Source organism: Hypanus sabinus, chromosome 19 (genome assembly GCF_030144855.1).
Source record: "Hypanus sabinus isolate sHypSab1 chromosome 19, sHypSab1.hap1, whole genome shotgun sequence".
Taxonomy (NCBI): Eukaryota; Metazoa; Chordata; class Chondrichthyes; order Myliobatiformes; family Dasyatidae; genus Hypanus; species Hypanus sabinus.
This window is the reverse complement of record NC_082724.1, coordinates 34,889,368-34,910,712: the sequence shown is the minus strand read 5'-3', so window position 1 is coordinate 34,910,712 and position 21,345 is coordinate 34,889,368. Positions and strand designations below refer to the sequence as shown.

Below are 21,345 nucleotides of genomic sequence, written 5' to 3'. Positions count from 1 at the left end.
CAGAATAGGATCCGTTTATTCCTACTCTCTGCTTTCTGCCAACCAGCCAATGCTCCACCCACACTAGTAACTTCCCTGTAATTCCATGGGCTCTTACCTTGCTAAGCAGCCTCATGTGCGGTACTTTGTCAAAGGCCTTCTGAAAATTCAAGTACACCATGTCTACTGCTTCTCCTTTGTCTCCCCTGCTTGTAATTTTTTCAAAGAATTTCAGTAGGTCTGTCAGGCAGGATTTTCCTTTCAGGAAACCATGCTGGCTTCGGCCTATCTTGTCACGTGCCTCCAGGTATTCCATAATCTCATCCCTAACAATCAATTCCAACAACTTCCCAACCGCTGATGTTGGGCTAACAGGTCTATAGTTTCCTTTCTGCTGCCTCCCACCCTTCTTAAATAGCAGAGTAACATTTGCAACTTTCCAGTCATCCGGTACAATGCCAGAATCTATCGATTTTTGAGAGATCATCGTTAATGCCTCCACAATCTCTCCAGCTACTTCCTTCAGAACCCAAGGGTGCATTCCATCAGGACCAGGAGATTTGTCCACCCTCAGAGCATTAAGCTTCCTGAGCACCTTCTCAGTCGTAATTTTCACAACACATACTTCACTTCCCTGACACTTTTGAATGTCAGGTATACTGCGGATGTCTTCCACTGTAAAGGCTGATGCCAAGATACACATTCAGTTCCTCTGCCATCTCTGCGTCACTCATTACAATAATCCTTACAGACAGCAGCGGAAGTTGAACCCGGGTCACCTGTATTGTAAAGAGTTATGCTAGCCACAACGCTACCGTGCTGCCCGCCATTAATGATGGAAGCTGAATTCTTGAGGCGTCACCTTTTCAAGAAGTCCTCAGTGGTAGGGAGGCTAGTTTCCCTAATGGACCTGTCTGACTCTGCATATCTTCCCATTCCTGTGCAAAACAACGATGCATTAATAGGCTTGGCAGGGCTGCACTTCTGGGATAAGCCTGATAGCCTCTCTGTCGCCATGTTATTTGGGCTAGAAACGCTGACAGTTCCTTTACTTCACAGATGCAGCTCAACCTGTTGAGATCCTCCTACAGATTCTTGTTGCCTCCTATATATGGAACCCTAGTCGAGGGGTGGAAATGCTCCTCTACCAGAGGAGGTGTGAGGCGCTCCCTCCCTCTGCTAGCCTGCAGGTCACCCTTGGGCAAGGTGCAGCACCTGCTTATTCCCGCCTCCCATCTGAAGCTATGGAAGCAGGTATTGGACGGTCATATGAGCAGCTGGTGCACATCACAAGTCCTGGTTGTGCGACCACTGACGCCAGGCTGACAGTCTCTGAAGAGTATTGATCATTGCTGGAACGCCTGTCTGGTAAGGCAATGAAGGCATTGGCAAACCACTTCTGTAGAAAAATCATCCAAGATCAATCATGGATGATCGCCTGTACTTCATATGACATGGAATATGATGATGATATCTGGAACCTGACCACCCTGTTGCAGACATAACCAGAGAATCGCCCACATTTGTCTTTTTCTGCACCATTCTCTCTGATATGCCTGAGGATGTTTCCAGAGAGCCAGAGCAGCTGGGTCTCCAGCTCTGATTCTGCCCTAGGAGGGGTAGTGGAGAAGATGAGTGCAGCCAGGGATGGGGGAGCCTGTAGTTCGAGGAACAGTCAGCAGATTCTGTGGATGTGAAAGAGACTACCAGATGGTATATTGCCTCCCTGGTGCCGGGGCCAGGAATATTTGGTCCCCTGCATTCTAAAGACAGAGAGTGAGCAGCTGGAAGTCATGGTACATGTCGGTAACAATGACGTAGGTGGAAAGGGGTGCTGAGGAGAGAATATAGTGAGTAAGGTAGAAGGTTGAAAAGCAGGATCTTTAGGGTAGTAATCACTGGATTGCTGCCTGTGCCACGCTCCAATGAGGGTAAAAAGATGGCAGTTTGGCAGATTAATGTATGACAGGGGAATTGGTGCTCGGGACAGGGTTTCAGATTTCTGAATCATTGGGATCTTTCCTGGGGAAGATATGACCCGTTCAAAAAGGAAGGATTACACCTGAACTCGGGGGGGGGGGGGGGGGAACTAATATGCTTGAGGGCAAGTTTGCTAGAGCTATCAGGAAGGATTTGAACTGATTTGGCAGGGGGAATGGAACCAGAATGATAGGGCTGAGGATGGTGCAGTTGGTATACTAGTAGATGCAGTTTGTAGTGGGACTGTGAGGAAGGACAGGCAGAATATGGGGCAAAATTGCAGTCTGTGGGATGAGTTGAAGTGTACCATGGAGGCAAAATCAAGAAGGGAGATGAATACAGGACTGAAGGTCTTATACTTGAACAATGCCCAGAATAAGGTAGATGACCATGTAGCACAGTTAGAGATTAGCAGGTGTGATGTGTCGGGCATCACTGAATTGTGGTTGAAAGATGATTGTTAGGAGTTTAACATTGAAGGACACATATGGTATTGGAAGGACAGGCAAGTGGGCAGAGAAAGTAGGGTGTCTCTATTGGTTAAAAAATTAAATCAAATCCTTAAATCTAGATGATGTTGTATCAGAAGATGTAGAATCATTATGGGTGGAGTTATGAAACTGCAAGGGTAAAAAGACTCTGATGGGAATTATGTACAGGACTCCAAGCAGTAGCAAGGGTGTGGTTTACAGATTACAACAGGAGATAGAAAAGGCGTTGAAAAAGGGCAATGCTATGAAAGCTATGGGACATTTCAAAATGCAGGTAGATTAGGAAAATCAGGTTGGTGTTGGATCCCAAGAGAGGGGATCTGTAGAATGCCTACTAGACGGCTTTTTAGAGCAGCTTGTGGTTGAGCCCACTTTGGAGAACAGCGATGCTTGAATGGGTGTTGTGTTATGAACCAAATTTGATCAAGGTGCTTGATGTAAAAGAACCCTTTGGAGGCAGTGATCGTAATATTAGAATTCATCCTGCAGTTTCAGAGAGAGAAGATAAATTCAGATGTATGAGTATTACATTGGTGAAGCGAATTACAGTGGCATGAGAGAGGAGATGGTGAAAGACGATTGGAAAGGGATTCTCTCAGGGATGACAGCAGAAAAGCAAATCTGGAGTTTCTGACAGCAATTCAGATGGCGTAGAAAATAGAAAAAAGGTTGGAATTCAGGGGATTGGGAAGCTTTTGAGAACCAACAGAAAGCAACTAAAAAGCAATAAAGAGAGAAAAGATGATATATGAAGGTAGGCTGGTCAATAATATAAATGGGTACCAAAAGTTTTTTCAGTTATACTGTATAAAAAGTAAGAGAGGTGAGAGTGGATATCAGACAGCTGAAAAATGATACTGGAGAGGTTACTAATGGTGGATGAACTTCATCAGTATTTTGTGTTCACCTTCACTGTGGAAGGCACTAGCAATATTGGCAGAACGTGTCTGTACAGAAGTCAGTGTGGTTGCTAATACTAAGGAGAAGATATTTGGGATGCTGAAACGTCTGAAGGTAGATGAGTCTCCTGGACCAGATGGACTACACCCCAGGGTTCTGAAAGAGGAGGCTGAAGAGATTATGGAAGCATTACTAAAGATCTTTCAAGAATCACTAGATTCTAGAATGGGTCCTGAGGACTGGAAAATTGCACAAGAGTGACACCACTCTTTAAGAAGGGTGGGAGACAGGAGATTGGAGATTTATAGACCTGTTAGCCTGATTTCAGTGGTTAGAAATATGTTGGAATCTATTATTAAGGAAGTACTTAGAGGCACGTGATAAAATAGGCCAAAGATAGCATGGTTTTCTAAAGGGGAAATCTTGCCTGACAAATATGCAGGAATTATTTGAGGAAATAACAAGCAAGATAGACTAAATGAATGTTGTATGATGAATAAAAAGTATGATGTATACTTGGATTTTCAGAAGACCTTTGACAAGATGCAGCACGTGATGATCTTAACAAAATAAGAGCACATGGTATTACAGGAAAGATACTAGCATGGATAGAAAATTGGCTGACAGGCAGGAGACAAAGTGTAGGAATAAAGGTGGCCTTTTCTATTTGGTTCTTCTAAAAGAACCACAGCCTTGCTGAAGGGTTTGGAGGCCTGTGTGCATCAATGACCCGGAGAGCTGTGTTGGCTAGAATCAGGGCCTTGTGCTTTTGCTCCTGGTATTTTCACCCATGCCAAACAGGTCAAAGAGTAGAGGCCAGACTAAGAGTGTCCACCAGTCCTCCAGGTTCGAGGGTTCTGTTCACTACTAACAACAGTGAATGCTCAAAAATACATTGTTACAGAAGCAGCAATGGAGGATCCTTCTACTTTCTTTAGAAGAATTCTTCTAAAGGCCTGTGCGATGGAAGGACATTAATGAAGGACCTTCACTGCTGCCCTAAAAGCTAGCGGCATTATGGGCAGTAAGTTAAGTTTCTGGTTGGCTTCTGGAGACTATTGGTCTGCCACAGGTGTCTGTGTTGGGCCCAGTTTCTTTCATGTTCTATGTCAATGATTTGAATGAGATTTGGGGCCAAATTTGCAGATGATAGAAAGATAGATGGAGGGGCTGGTAGTGCTGAGGAAGCAGGTCATCTGTAGAAGGATTTGGACAGATTGGAAGAAGGGGCAAAGAAGTGGCAAATGGAAGATAGGATAGGGAAGTGTATGATCATGTAGTTTGGTATAAGGAACAAAGGTGTAGACTATTTTCTAAATTCAAAAATCAGAGGTGCAAAGGGATTTGGAAGACCTTGTGCAGGATTCCATGAAGGCTAACTTGCAGGAGGAGTTATTGGGGAGAAAGGCAAATGCAATGTTAGTGTTCTTTTCCAGTGAATGAGAATATAAAAGCAAGGATGTAATACTGAGGGTTTATAAGGCATTGCTTAAACTGCATATGAAGTATCGTGAGCAGTTTTGAGCCTCTTAGCTCAGAAGAGATGTGCTGGCAGTGGAGAGAGTCTGGAGGAAGTTCACAAAAATTATTCCCAGGATGAAAGGATTAATGTATGAGAAATGTTTGATGGCTGTTTACCCATACTCACTGGAATTTAGAAGAAAAAGGAGGGGAATCTCATCTCTCCCATGTCTTGTGGCCTTAACAGCAGTGCATACATCATCATTCAAATCCTAGCTATCAGTTCATACTTTACAGCCAGTTTCATCTATCAATCCACTGTCCTGGAATGGACTTGTCATAATATTTATCTGTTATCCAGTGGAAGATCAGAACTCATCACAATCAACTCACATATCAATCACAAACTTGGTTCCCAACAAACAAGACTCCATCATTTCGCCTGAATTAACTTAAATTTGAATTACAGTCAATTTATCTATTTTACAACGTTTTAGTGTATTCCACAACCATCATTACATCATTGCAGCTCTGCACTCTCATACTGATTATGCTCCAATACCGAACTCAAGAGCATGAAAATTTAGTAACACCAACCCTACCCCAATGCCCACTGCTGCCCCAACACTAACACACACACACACACACACACACACACACACACACACACACACACACACACACACACACACACACACACACACACATTCCTCTCTTTGACCAGGCTTTTGGCCTAGTGTGTTTCCAAGTACCAAATTCTATTTTCTAAGTACTCTCTGAAGTGCCTTTGAATAGTGTTGTGGTATTGTGATCCTGTGGCGACCCACTTCCTAGCGCACTCGAACCGGCTCACAAATAGCCAGCGCGCCGGCACAAAGGCCAGTCCCAAAAGGGCGCCAGGTCTGCTTCACCAACAAAGGGAAAAGCCTGCGGGGGATTGTGAGTACGTGCCCCCTACAGCATCCGCGCCCGGGGAGGGTGGGATCAGGGAGGCTTTAAAGCATGGCTGTGAAGTTCGAATAAAATCTTTCTTTAACTGCAGTTTACCGACTCCGTGTTGTTATTTCAGTGCTGCGTGTAGCACACCGCTACAATTGGTGACCCCGATGGTCCAAACGATTTTTGGACCGGAGATGAACAATGCAGCACCTGTTCATGCGGTTTCATTGAAACTGCCAAGCTTCTGGATGCTGCGACCTCACCTATGGTTCCAGCAAGCAGAAGCCCAATTCCACGTTCGGCAGATAACCTCAGAGGACACACGTTACTGCTATGTGGTGAGCTCCCTCGACCAGGACACAGCGGTCCAGGTTGAGGAGTTCGTACAGTCTCCCCCAGCGGACGGCAAGTACATGGAATTCAAAGCCCTGCTCATAAGGACTTTCGGACTCTCACAGCGCGAGCGAGCTGCCCGTTTACTGCACCTGGATGGCTTGGGAGACAGACCTCCATCGGCTTTAATGAATGAGATGTTGTCTCTGGCCGGCGGACACAAACCCTGCCTCATGTTTGAGCAGGCATTCCTGGAGCAGTTGCCCGAGGACATACGCCTGCTGCTGTCCGACGCGGATTTCAGCGACCCCCGGAAGGTGGCAGCCTGGGCGGGCTTGCTGTGGAATGCCAAGAAGGAGAGTGGGGCGTCCGTCGCACAGATCACCAGGCCACACTCCCAGCAGCAAACCAGACCAGGCCCAGCCACAGAGCCCGCTAACCCCAGAGGCAGGGGTGAGGAGCCCAATGAACAATGGTGCTTCTACCACCAGCGGTGGGGCGCAGAAGCCCGCCGCTGTAGCCCGCCCTGCAAGTTCCCGGGATAGCCTCCTGTATGTGTGGGACAAGAGGTCAGGACGCCATTTTTTGGTCGACACCGGTGCCGAGATCAGTGTCTTACCTCTGACGAGTTGCGACACCTGCAACAGGGCACTGGGTCCCCCCCGAGGACTGTGAACGGCAGCACGGTAAGGACCTATAGCACCCATATGGTGCAGCTACAGTTCAGCTCCAGCAGGTTCACGTGGGACTTCACACTGGCCGCCGTAGCCCAACCGCTTCTGGGTGCGGATTTTTTGCGGGTTCACAGCCTGCTGGTCGACCTGCCGAGGCAGAGACTGGTCCACGCTGAGACCTTTCAAACGTTCTTCCTGGGAGAAGCCCAGTTGCCAGACCCACACCTAGACTCCATCACGCTGTCCGACAACGACTTCACCAGAGTCCTGGCGGATTTCCCGTTGGTTCTGGCACCGCAGTTCACAGCAGCCATGCCCCAACACGGCGTATGGCACCACATCCCGGCTCAGGGACCACCCCTCCACGCCCGTGCTCGGCGGCTTCCCCCGGTCAAGCTCCAACTGGCGAAGGAGGAGTTCAAGAGGATGGAGGAATTGGGGATCATCTGGCGGTCTGACAGCCCATGGGCCTCCCCCCTGCACATGGTGCCCAAAGCGACAGGGGGCTGGAGACCATGCGGCGACTACCGCAGGCTGAACGAGGCTACCACACCGGACCGCTACCCTGTGCCGCACATCCAGGACTTTGCAGCAAACCTGCACGGCGCACGGATCTTCTCCAAGGTAGACCTCATCTGGGGATACCATCAAATCCCGATGCATCCGGACGACGTCCCCAAAATGGCTCTCATCACCCCGTTCGGCCCTTTCGAGTTCCTCTGCGTGTCCTGTTTTGGTGTACTGGCCCACTTTACCTCTGACAGAGGCGCCCAGTTCACCTCCAGCCTGTGGTCAGCTATGGCCAGCCCTTTGGGGACACAGCTGCACCACACCACTGCCTACCACCCACAGTTGAATGGCCTGGTGGAGCGTTTCCACCGTCACTGAAAGTTGGCTCTCATGGCCCGCCTGAGAGGACCTAACTGGGGGGACGAGCTTCCCTGGGTCCTACTCGGCATCTGCGCGGCGCCCAAAGACGATCTGCAAGCCTCGTCGGCCGAGTTGGTGTACGGCGCACCCCTGGTCGTCCCCGAGGAGTTCATACCTGCCCCAAGGGGGCAAGAGGAAGAACCCGCAGCAATCCTGGGCAGATTGCACGAGAGGCTCGGTGACCTGGCCCCCGTACCCACTTCGCAGCATGGGCAGAACCCGACCTGCGTACCCCAAGACCTGCAGAACTGTAAGTTTGTGTTTGTACAAAGGGGCGGCCATCAGCCACTACTGCAACGGCCCTACGAGGGGCCGTTTACGGTGCTCAGGAACAATGGGTCCACATTCGTGCTGGACGTTGGGGGGAGAGAGGAGGTTTTCACGGTGTACCGACTCAAACCGGCCCATGTGGACTTGGCGCAACCGGTCGAGTTTCCGGCACCGCGGCGCAGAGGCCGACCTCCCAAACAGGGTCCAGCCCTGACTGTGGACTTTGGGGTGTGTATCGCCGGTTCTGGGGGGGGGGGGTTATGTGGCGACCCACTTCCTAGCACACTCGAACCGGCTCACAAATAGCCAGCGTGCCGGCACAATGGCCAGTCCCAAAAGGGCACCAGGTCTGCTTCACCAACAAAGGGAAAAGCCTGCGGGGGATTGTGAGTACGTGCCCCTACAGCATCCGCGCCCGGGGAGGGCAGGATCAGGGAGGCTTTAAAGCAAGGCTGTGAAGTTCGAATAAAATCTTTCTTTAACTGCAGTTTACCGACTCCATGTCATTATTTTAGCACTGCATGTAGCACACCGCTACAATCCTATATTAATATAAGTCAGTGTGACTGCTGTTCTGACTCAGAACCAAGGGAGCTATGAACAGGCCACAATGGTAATCAAAATTAGTTTCATTGGGCACAAGATTATTTTTGAGTTGTTTGAAGATTCCAGTTAATTGTCTAATAGCTAGTAATATGCATTTATTAATGAGAATTAGATATCCGGGCAATTATTACCCTCTTTAGATGGAGTTTCAACCCTTGCTAGCAAGAAGGGAAGAGCCTGTATTCCTTTAGCTTTTACTGTATATCCCCAGACACACACTAGTCCTTATCGGGGGTAAGCAGCTTCAGGTTCCTGGGCGTACATCTGAGGATCGCCACGGTGATGCAGCAGTCAGCACGCCACTACTCCCGCCTGGCGTGTTGGGGTTCGGAGTTCAACTCCGATGTCGGGTACATGGAGTCTGTATGTCCCCCCAGTGGAATGTGTGGGTTTCCTCTGGGTGCTCCCACAGTCCAAAGGTGGACTGGTTAGTAGATTGATTGGCCATTGTAAATTTTCCTGTGATTAGGCTAGGGTTAATTGGGGGTTTCATGGCTGGAAGGGCCTATTCTGCATTGTGTCTCAATGATCATCTATCCTAGCCCAACATATTGATGCAGTCATGAAAACATGCCATCTATCCTAGCCCAACATATTGATGCAGTCATGAAAACATGCCATCTATCCTAGCCCAACATATTGATGCAGTCATGAAAACATGCCATCTATCCTAGCCCAACATATTGATGCAGTCATGAAAACATGCCAGTGGCTATACCTCATTTCGGAATTTGAGGGGATCTGGTATATCTCGCAAACTTCTGCAGATGTAGTGTGGAGACCATTCTGTCTGTTTGCATCACTGTCTGGTACGGAGGCTCCAATGCACATGATACATGCACAATGCACATGGTTGTCATTTTTGCCAGCTCTGTCATGGGAACAAGAATTCCCACCACTGAGAACACCTTTAAAAAGGCAGTGCCTCAGGAATGTGGCATCTATCATCAAAGACTCTCATCATACAGGACATGCCCTCATCTCATTACTACTGTCAGGGAGGAGTTACAGGCACACACTCATCATTTTAGGAACAGCTTCTTCCCCTCCACCATCAGATTTCTGAACAGATCAACATGACCTCACTACTTTGCTCTCTTGTTGCTCTTTTTATTTACTTTATTATCTATTTCTTATTGTAACTTAGTGATTTTTTTAATGCCTTGCACTTTACTGCTGCTGTAAAGCAACAAATTTCACAACGTTTCACAGTGATAATAAACCTGATTTTGACTCTGAGAATTTCCAAAAATCTTTTATCATGAACAACTCCATAAAGCAGTATCTTATGTGTTTGTATCTAAGCATTGAAGGAACTGATAGCTGAAATTATACCTTTTTGAGATCCAACTTCAAAACATGATAATTCATGAAGAATAGTTTTATTCTTGCTTACTGCAGTTTTAGGCATTATTTTAGTCAAAAATGCAATTATAAAGTTTTTCCCCTTTTATATTTTGTAACTTGATTGTACTGATGAAATTAATTATGCATATTTTATATAAAGAGTAAAATTAAAAATTTGTGTTATAACATTTCACTGTTCTGTGTTGGCAAGCTAACATGAAGTTCAGCTAGCATCATCAATTTTACGAAGTGCATTACAGCTGCTTGCCAAAGCTGTTTCAAAAGCATCATAAAAACACGCAGTCTCTAGCATCCAGAAGGGCAAGTGTAGAAGTTGTGTGAGAATGCTACCACTGTCAGGCTTTCCTGCAAACTGCACAGTGTCTTGCTTTGGAAAAATATCACTATTCCTTTATTAGATTACTGAGTCGCAATACTGGAGCTTTTTGCTGAACTACATTGTAACACCACCTTAACAGCACATATCAAGAAGGCAGGTCACCTCAGCTTTCCCAAAGATCATTCAGGTTGGGCAGTAAATGCTGGCCAATCCAACAACACCCACTTCCTGAATGAATAAGAGAAACAAAGGGCAATAGAACACTTTAAACTCCTAGTGGATTTCAACATTACTGTGTTTCCTTCTTGTGTACTGCAGTCCACACCTACTTCAATGTTGGGAAGGGAAGTTTCTTATTTTTAATGGATTGGTACCATATGAGGTCACCAAAGCAGAAAATCTAACATTCTTGTAATAATCTATTTTTATGTTTTAAGAATGTAATCCAGATTAACCTAATGGGAAACTTTAGCAGACTCCTTAAATAATGTAGATTTGATATATAATAATTTAAAATATAATACAATATGTTATAATGACAATAGATAAAGTTCCTTGAAACAAATAATCTATTCCATCAAAATAGTGAATAATTAGCTTAAATGTCTTCATCTAGTGATCCCTTTTTCAGTCCCTTATATACAGGGTTCAGTCTGATTATAAGTTTAATTACATACAGCATCATTCATAGCATAGTGTGGGACGTTCAGCCTATGATGTTGTGCTGATCTAAATCAACTTACTCCCTTCCCTCCTACACAGTCCATAACCCTCCTTATTTCTTACATCCATTTGTCTTAAACGTCCTTGTTGTATCAGCCTCTATCATTATCCTAGGAGGTATGTTCTAGGCACCCACCTCTCTCTGTGTGGGGGAGAAAACCTACTTCTGATATCTCCTCTAAGCTTTCCTCCATTCAACTTACATAGATGTCTTTGGTATTTGCCATTGCCACCCAAGAAGAAAGGTGGTGGTCCACATTGTCTATGCCTCTCATAATCTTTATTAAGCTGCCTCTCATCCTCTTCCATCTCCAAGAGAAAAGCTCTAGCTTGCTTAACTTTTCCTCATGAGGCACTTTCTTGAATTCAGGGTATATCCTGGTAAATCTTCTCTGTGTTCTCTCTAGTTTCCACATCCTTTTGATAATGAGGCAACCATTATTCCCACACACAATATTCCAAGTATGGCCATAACAAATTTTTATGCAGCTGCAACATTATCTTGAAGCTCCTGAATTCAAACCCCTAATGTAGGCCAGCCCACCATAGGCCGCCTTAACCACACTATCAACTTGTGTGGTAACTCTGAGAGATCTGTCAGCTTGGAAGCTGCAGTCAGTTGTTCCTACCTGCTTCAAAAGGGCAACAGTCGTACCAGAGCCCAACATGAGCAGGGAGACCTGCCTCAATGACTTTCACTCTGTGGCATTCACTTCTACTGTCCTGAAGTGCTTTGAGAAGTTGGTCACGGCCAGAACCAGCTCCTGCCTAAGCAAGACTTGGACCTGCTACAATTTGCCTGTAGCCTCAATAGGCCTACACTGGCTCTCCACCCAGCCTTTGATCACCTGAACAATAGTAATATTTATATCAAGCTGCTGTTTATTGACTACAGCTCAGCTTTCAACACTATCATACCCTCAGTTCTAATCAACAAGCTCCAAAACAACGTCCCTCTGCAACAGGATCTTTGATTTCCTCACTAGGAGACCCAACTCTGTGTGGATCAGAAGTAACATCCCCTCCTTGCTGACAATCAACTCTGGTGCACCTCAAGGATGTGTGCTTAGCCCACTGCTCTACTCTCTCTAACCCCTCAATTATATGGCTAGGCAGAGCTCAAACACCATCTATAAATTTGCAGATGACACAACTATTGTTGGCAGAATTTCAATGGTGATGAGGAGTCATACAGGAGTGAGACAGATCAGCTGGTTGAATGGTGTTGTAACAACAACATCAGTAAGACCAAGGAATTGATTGTGGACTTCAGAAAGGGGAAGTTGAGGAAACACTCACCAGTCCTCATTGAGGGATGATCAGAAGTGGAAAGGGTGAGCAGTTTCGTGTTCCAGGGTGTCAACATCTCTCAACATCCTGGACGCAACATATTGATCCAATTACAAAGAAGGCACAACGGTGGCTATAGTTCATTAGGAGTTTGCTGAGAATCGGCATGTCACCAAAGACGCTCGCAAATTTCTACAGATTTACTATGGAGAGCATTCTAACTGGATGCATCACTGTCTGGTATAGAGGGGCCACTGCACAGGATCAGAAAAAGCTGCAGAAAGTTGTAAACTCAGCCAGCTCCAGCAGGGACACTAGCCTCCCCAACATCCAGGACACCTTCAAAAGGTGGTGCCTTAAAAAGGTGGCATCCATCATTAAGGACCCCCATACCCAGGACATGCCCTTTTCTCATTGCTACCATCAAGGAGGAGGTACAGGAGGCTCAAGATACACACTCAGTGTTTAGGAACAGCTTCTTCTCCTCCACCATTGGATCTCTGGACAATGAACCCATGAATCTTCCTCAGTATTTTCCCTCTCTTTTTGCACAACTTGTTTAATTTATTTTTATATATACTTATTGTAAATTATAGCTTTTATTTTGTATGTCGCTGCAGCAAAACATCAATTTTTACAACATATGCCAGTGATATTAAACCTGATTCTGGATGCCAAGATCCCTATGTTTGTCCACTCGTGTGAGAAACTTGTCATTTTTCAATCAGCTGGAGTTGGGAGTTTAAGTAAACAGGGAATATGACCATAAGACATAGGAGCAGAATTAGGCCATTCAGCTTATCAAGTCTGCTCTGCCATTTCATCTTGGCTGATTTATTTTCCCTCCCAACTCCATTCTCCTGACTTCTCCTCAAAACATTTGACACCCTTATTAACCAAGAACCTATCAACCTCCACTTTAACTATACCCAATGACTTGACCTGCTCAGCCATCTGTGGCAATGAATTCCAATGATTTACCACCCTCTCACTAAATAAATTGCCCCTCATCTCTGTTCTAAAGAGATGCTTTTCTGAGGCTCTGCCCTCTGGTGCTAGACTACCCCACTGTAGGAAGCATCTTCTCCACATCCATTGTATCTCAATGTTTCAAAATTCAATAAGTTTTAATGAGACTCTCTTCACCCTCTCACTTTTCTAAACTCCATAAAACGCTTCTAAAGTATTAACTCTCTCATTCCCATGATCATTCCTGTCAACTTCCTCTGGACCCCCTCCAATGCCAGCCCAAACTTTGTTAGATAGTGGTGGATATTCACTGTCCAGGACCCAGGTGGGGGCCTTTTTTTCCTACTCAGCTTTCTATCACAGCAGCTGACCATTACAAGGATCAGAGAGTTGTGCAAATTAAACTCCCAACCAATATTACTTGCTCAGCTTCAAAGCTCAAAAGTTCAAAGTAAAATTATTATCAAGGTACTTATATATCACCATATATCAACCCTGAGATTCATTTCCTTGCAGGCATACTCAATAAAGCCATTATAGATTAGTAACCATAATGACTTTCTACAGCCTCCTAACTGACTGCATCACTGCCTTGTATGGGAACTGTAACTCCCTTATTCAGAGGATTCTGCAGCGAGTGGTGCAGATAGCCCAGCGCATCTATAGTTGGGAATTTCCCACGATTCAGGACATTTACAAAGACAGGTGTGAGAAAAGGGCTGAAAGGATCATTGGGGACCCAAGTCACCCCAACCACAATCTATTCCAGCTGCTGCCATCTGGGAAACGGCACCATAGCATAAAAGCCAGGACCAACAGGCTCCGGGACAGCTTCTTCCACCAGGCCATCAGACTGATTAACTCATGCTGATACAATTGTATTTCTATGTTATATTGACTGTTCTATTTATGATAAATTATTATAAATTACAATGATTGCACATTTAGACAGAGACATAACATAAAGATTTTTACTCTTCATGTATGTGAAGGATGCAAGAAGTAAGTCAATTCAATTCAGTGAAAGACTGCACCAACTTGGAACCTCAAACGATGTGCAACAGACGACAAACTTCAAATACGAAAAGGAAGGAATAATAATAAATAAGCAATAAGTAATGAGAACATGAGATGAAGAGTCCTTGTAAGAGACTCCATGGGTTGTGGAAACATTTGTGAGTGAAGTTATCCCCTTTGGCTTGAGGTGGATGAGGTGTAATAACTGTTCCTGAACCTGCTGGTGTGAGTCCTGAGGCTCCTGTAACACCTTGCTGATGGCAGCAATGAGAAGAGAGCATTTCCTTCCTGTCGTAAACAAGGATCAGTCTTCAGTTCTTAAAGTAAATTACAAGCAGTAATCCATCCCTTTGCACCTCTGATTTTTGAATTTTTCTACCTCTTTAGAAAACAGTCTACGCCTTTATTCTTTCGACCTAAGTGCATGGCCATAAACTTCCCCAAACTAAATTCCATCTGCCACTTTACCCATTCTCTGAATCTGTATGTCCTTCTGCAGACTCTGTGCTTCATCAACATCATCTGCCCCTCTTCCTGTCTTTATATCATCCGAAAACCCAGCCACAAAGCCACTCCCACCAATTCTATCATCCAAATCACTGACATAATAACACCACAACCTGTAAGGAATATTTGGGAAGCTACACCGTCACATATCTCAGCAAGCTGAAAATTAATTCAACATGGAGCCAGCTGGGAATTAATAAATAACACAACACAAACAAATCTATGGATGTGCTATGAAGAGCATTTGATGGCTCTGGGTCAGTTTTCAATCTCATTGAAAAGCCTAGAGCAGACATGGAGAGGGTGTTTCCAATAGTGGAAGAGTCTTGGACCAGAGGACAGAGATTCAGTATGGAAGGATGTCTCTAGGACAGAGATGAGGAGGAATTTATTTAGCTAGAGTGTGGTGTACCTGTGGAATTAAATTGCAACATATGGCTGTGGAGGCCAAGTCACGAGGTATATTTAAAGCAGTCGTTGATAGGCTCTTGATTAGTAAGGACATCAACGTTATGGGGAGAATTTAGGGCAATTTTCGCATACAATATTCCAATAATTGCAGTTGTAAGAGTAATTTTAGTGAACAATATTCAGGCTTTTTTTTAAATGTTAGCATTTGTTTCACTTAAGCAACACACGAAGTGTTGGAGGGACTCAGCAGGTCAGGCAGTATCTATGGAAATGAGTATACAGTCAATGTTTTGGGCTGAGACCCTTCTTCAGGACCGGATGTTTCACTTGCAGAGAGCTGAATTGCTCTCTGACGATGTTCGTAGAGATGAACTGAGATTTAATGATAGGTGATACAATTAAACTAAAGTTTGTCTCCGGTATCTGAGAAATAGTACAAGAAACCATGCCCTATTGTGGGAAAGATCTCTTACTCCATTAACACCTTCTTGCTGTATGTGGGCACTGTTTATTTAATGGGCTTTCCCTCGCAATCTTGAGTCCAATTGGTCTTGGCAAAGGAACATTGGATGATCATGTTTCACATTCAAAGATAGAAGGTTATTCCCTCATTAACTGGTTCAGGTCTACAGGAAATGATGCTCAACTGCAGCTGAGGAAAGACTGTTTCCCTTCAGGTTTTTTTTTGTGTTTAATATCTTAATAGTATGATACTATTAAAACTACCAGCTTAAATGAGTCAGTTATGCGGATAATGATTCTGCTTTACAATTCAAATGAAACTAAATTAATATAAATCATTCAAAATTTTGTATTGTCTCTTGGTATTATTGAAACACATTTTACCATCACATTGTAGTAAAAGTTGTAACTCTGAGACCAGTTAAGGAAGTATATTGTTAACTGTTGAGCATCAATTACATCTATTTTTTGCACGTCAGTGGGGCAAAAAAAAAGTGCTGTACTGTCCGAAAGAGAATTGATTATTTCTCAAGCAGTTGATGTTAGATCAAAGCTGCTCAGCAGTATTAGGTTGGAAGGAAAGAACTATTGATAATCTATCTTCCATTTTTTAAAAATATCATGATCAGGCTGAAAATTGTAAGTATATAATCATTTGTATTTTGGCAAAATGTGACTCTTGTTGAGAGAGGTTACCTTTTGTCTTTGTTAAATTATAGTGTATTTTTTTTAAATCAATTTCCTTCTGTCTTCTCTTCATAATGATCAATAGCACTTTGTTCATTTGTGGACACCCCGGCACTTGTGCTGAAAATCTAGGCTCAAGAGTCAAATCCAGCTCCAGTTATTTTTAACTAGCAACAAGCATCATTTAAATACAATAGTATCTATTGGACTGGAGTACTTTATTATTATGTCAGTTGTGAAGATGGTTACTTCCTACCGATGAAAAGCCCCGTCTCCTTGGCTTTGTAAGTCTAGGGAAGACAACCTCTGACCCCATCAAACTCGTGCGATTAAGGTGCGCTCGAGAAAAGGGACCATTCTAATTAAACAGTCAAGTTGGAGCTCATCTTCAAATTCTCTCTTACTCACGGACTGGGCCCTCGGTCCACATGAAAGCACACACCACCTTCCAAACGTTGCTCACAGTCCACCCCGAACAAATGACTTCCCTCTTCATCTCTTCTAGAACAAAAGAAAACCTCATCAAGAAACATATTCCATCAAGGCACATATTCCACATCATCCCTCATCTTCAATAACCCAAACAGGCTGAAGCAGAAGAGAGTGCTCTTACAGAGCTGCTAAGTGAAATACCTACAGCATAACAACAGAGGTGTGATCCAGGACATTACACTGATTAAAAACAAAAAAGCTTTAACAGAAAAGGTCTTTTGCACTCCACGTTATTATCTCCACATACTGCACTCAGTAAGTTCATACGAGGGGTGATTGATAAGTTTGTGGCCTAAGGTAGAAGGAGATGAGTTATTAAGTTCAAACTTTCTGCATAATCACTCAGAGTTGACCTGCATGTGCATGTAATGAGAGCTGTATAACTCATCTCCTTCTACCTTGGGCCACAAACTTATCAATCACCCACACTGTGGGCACTTTCTGGAGGTCCAAGGTCAAGATACTCTGCAACCGCTTGACTAAGTGTGGGACTACGTTGAAAAAATAAATGTGCTGGGTTTTCTAAAATTAACTCTTACCTTAGGCCACAAATTTATCAATCACCCCTCGTATTATAACAGCCCAACACTATTTTTTAATTTTTATTGAGATACAGTGAAGAATCAGCCCTTCAAGCCAGGTTGCCTAGCAATCCCCTCCATTTAATCCTAGCATAATCATAAAACAATTTACAATGACCTTACAATAACCTATGCCTTTGGACTGTGGGAGGAAACTGGAGCACCCGGAGGAAACTCACACAGTCATGGGGAGAACGTACAAACTCCTTACAGGTGGCAGTGGGAACTGAACCTGGGTCGCTGGTACGGTAAAGTGTTGTGCCGCCCCTATGACAAGCAACTGTGTATTAGAAATACTTTAGGATAGCTTGACCCTTTATCCATTTAGACAGTAACACCTATTAGAATAAGTTGTTTCTTTCCAAGTGTATTTCACTTGTGAGAAATTTACCAATTAAATCCTCGCCATTATTCATTATGTTCTGAAGACTAGCATTCTCCATCTCTTATCATTTGCCCATTGAAAAAGAATTATGGAAGTTAACTTGAAAGTGAGTCCAACTGGAAAATGTGGGCCAACCGGGTACTTAAAGCTGTGAAGCATTCACGCCAACAGATGGAGCACAATGTAACCCCGTTAAGCATGTCATCAAAACCACAGAGCAAAATGAAAATTGTGCCTGTACATTCATGTGAGCAGAGAGAATATAACAGCTTCATTGCAATCAGACTCAATTCATTAATAAAAATGCCTATTATGTATTCAAAAATAGAATTGCATAATGACATGCCATTATTTATGACCTTCTAACACAAGATGTTCTTCCCTACAGAGGTCAGAGTAATTGGCTACAGCTGGATCGCAGGGTATTGGATCATGATTTGCCTAAGAAAACAGAACCGGTGGCCTTATTCTTTTCAGTCAAGTGAGTTGATATATATTTGCATAAAGCTGACCTCACATGCACCAAGAAAACAATACAAAACTGATGATGCTCCAGATTTTTAGCTTCATAGTAATGGTCTGGGTTCACTGAAAAGGCATTTGTTTGAAGTGAAGAGCCATAATGATAGCAAAGGAAGTTGAGGGTAAGTGAGGCGGAATTTTCTAAATTGGGTGTTAATTATATTCTGCTCAAAAGCCGTATGCATTAGGTGCAGTAATTGGATATTGTGAAGATGAAGTGATACCTCACTGGTCACCCAAAGCAGTAATTTTTGAATTTACCTGGCTCTGCTTTTAACTCTAGTGGATTATCCAAACTCACTGAAACTTTTAAAAATGTGAATGCTTTCTTTGACAGTTGTACAGAACCTGGCTTCAAACAGAAGCCAATGCCGCAGGGTGACAAGTTCATGCTGTATCGTACAAGATTTGCACCAACTCTCCTATTGAATTTTATGTTAACCATTTGGGGGGGGGGGAGAAAAAGCAGGTGCTTGTTTCTCTATTCACACACACTACAGAAGCTTTTACTTTTATCTGTTGAGAGCGCAGGGAACCTGAGTGCTGCCTAGCAACAGCATATTAAATCCCGAGATGAGGCTCAGTGGTCGAGTGATTGCTATTCCTGTACTCAAAAAAATAACATTTGTAATTCGGGCTTGTTTGGTGCTTTTGGAGCCTTACCTCTAATTAAAACTGAGTGGAACACGCACTCTGCTTGTTTATGCACATTGTAAGCCCCAAAGTGGACAGAAGCTGCAAATGCCTTGGATCTACAATGAGAGCCCGCCAAACCAAGCTGAAGTTCGTTTAGAATGAATTCGATAACTGGTATGTATCATCACGCTGAAAGAAAGAAGACAAAGACTGTGCAACTTTTGGAACAGAAATTACAAAACTGTACACGCAAAACCTTTCCATGGGTATTCTGACGCAAGGACGTCAACTTGAAATGTTTGCTCATTTACTCTCTGCTCAGATCTAGCCTGATCTATTAAGTATTTCCAGCATTTTCTGCTTCTGTTCCAGATTTCCAACGTCAGTAGTATGTTGCTGCTGCCATTCCCACAGCTTTTTGGTCAACACATCATGACATAACATTATTCCGTTTTCATTTGACAGTTTTCCGTCTTTTGCTGGATAGACTAGACACAAGTTACGAATAAAACTAGTCAATTATCAGTGATGATGCTGCACTATCGACTTTATTCATTTCAAAAAAACAATTAATCTATGATAAATGAAAGAATGCATCCAAGCAAATCTGAGCTGGTCTTGTGTTGCTGCATTGTAGTAATATATGATAACATAATGGCACTGGCATGCAGATTGATTTACAACTCATTGTAATAATATATGATAACATAATGGCGCTGGCATGCAGATTGATTACAACTCATTGACAAGGAAATTCGGGAACAACAGCTGTGACAAATTTGGAGTCATAAGCTAAACCCTGATTGCTGTTGTCTATCAGAAAGCCAGTTATATTCTGCAGTTGTACTGACTGCATACCATTCACATTTGGGCCATATGCTTGTGCCACAGAGAACAGCTGGCAAGCCACAATGTGCACAATGGAGCACTTCGGACTTTTGTAGCTGCCTACTGCAAAGCTGAGCTGTGAAATACAGTATGTGTGAGATGGGGCCGAGTCCAGCCGTCCACCCTGTCTCTATACACCTGGCGTCCAGCCGTTGGGCAGGCTTGTGGCATAGCCAGAGGGCTTGGGCTGGAGCCACACTTTGTTTTCAGCTCTTGGTTTTCATAGAATGATAGAAACCTCCAGCAGAAAGATGGTCTGTATTGCCCACCTCAGCATGCTGACCATTGTGCCTATCTATGCTCATCCTATTTCCCTGCATTAGGCCTCTATCCTGTAGATTCTTAACTATTCAAGTACCTCTCCAAATGTATTTTACACATTGTAAAGGTATCTACACCCTTTGTACAGTTCAAATCCTCACAACTCTGTGAGGAAAAGCTTGCTCTTCAGATTTTATTTGCATTCCTCCCTTCTCTTAAACTTCTGCCCTCTAGTTCCAGTCTCCGCTGCCCTGGGAAAAAAGAATCTGACTAAATATCCAATCTCCCGCTTGGTGGCGCAATAATATCAGCGCCGGACTCCGGAGCGAAGGTTCCCGAGTTCAAATCCAAGTCGGGTTGAGCGTCGAGATAGCAACTCGGCCTCGTAAAAACAAGAATAGCTTGCTACAGAAACACCGTTAAAAGACGGTGCCCCAATAATCCACTGCCAAGTTAAGGGCTATTCTTCTTCTAAATATCTTAATCTATAGCTCTCATAATTTTGTAAACCTGTAGAAGGTACCGCCTCAGTTTCGGACTTGGCTTATGGTGTATCTTAATTATAGCAGGGAAAATGATGGAGAGACTGATTATTCATGAAATTTCCTACAGGGAACTTTAATTATTCCCTGAAAAGCTAACTGACTGCATGATATATAAAATACATTCACCAATTGTAGACTTTGTAAGAAAATGTCGAAATTTAGTCTAAGTGGTCTCAGCAAGGCCTAGATGGACCAAAGGGACTGTTCTGTGACTCTATTAAAATATTTCTCAAAGTTATTAATACAGAATCTAAGTAATGGAATTAAAAGAACACACAAAACGAGAGTGAACTTACCAGAATCACTTTATTGCCAGTGTGTAAGGTGTACTAGAATTAATTGTGTTTCAGTGCCAAGCATAAACACAGGACAATACCATAACAGACAACACAATAGCCAACAATTTGTAAAGCAATACTGCAAACAGCAATGACCAATCAACAATTAGCAGAACGATTACATGTGCAAACATCGATAATCAACCCTAAATGAATGTGAACATACAAGCAGATTAAATCATTCTCAACAGAATAAGGAGAGCAGGAGAAGCCATTAAACAGATGTTGTACACAGACTCTTGGGGTATTACACCCGTGTGAGTTTTGTGGAGGACCTGGATAGCTACAGGGGGAGAAAAAAGCTTTAGAGATGACATGTAATTCTGGTGGTGATGGACTTGTTGTGTCTCCCTGATGGTAATTTGGTGACTACTAGGGTGG

At 43.8% G+C, this 21,345-nt stretch overlaps 1 protein-coding gene and 1 long non-coding RNA gene across 10 annotated transcripts in view; one reads left to right on the top strand and one right to left on the bottom strand.

Moving 5' to 3' along the window:
• The window catches only part of frmd4bb (FERM domain containing 4Bb), a 317,520-nt gene that overhangs the window by 162,412 nt on the left and 133,763 nt on the right, over positions 1 to 21,345 (top strand). For both annotated transcript variants that reach the window (XM_059944312.1, XM_059944313.1), the window contains exon 4: positions 18,163 to 18,255. In XM_059944312.1, coding sequence (XP_059800295.1) covers positions 18,163 to 18,255 — 93 coding nt within the window. The remainder of the gene's footprint in view (positions 1 to 18,162; positions 18,256 to 21,345) is intronic.
• Positions 1 to 21,345, bottom strand: part of LOC132377875 (uncharacterized) — a 66,851-nt gene that overhangs the window by 8,652 nt on the left and 36,854 nt on the right. For 5 of the 8 annotated variants that reach the window (XR_009506816.1, XR_009506821.1, XR_009506814.1 and 2 more), the window contains exons 3-4: positions 18,960 to 19,121; positions 16,725 to 16,814 (exon numbers count right to left, since the gene is read on the bottom strand). This is a non-coding gene — a long non-coding RNA (uncharacterized LOC132377875). Of the gene's footprint in view, positions 1 to 16,720; positions 16,818 to 18,959; positions 19,122 to 21,345 lie in introns of all 8 variants that reach the window. The other 3 variants (XR_009506820.1, XR_009506817.1, XR_009506815.1) reach the window with 3 other exon arrangements.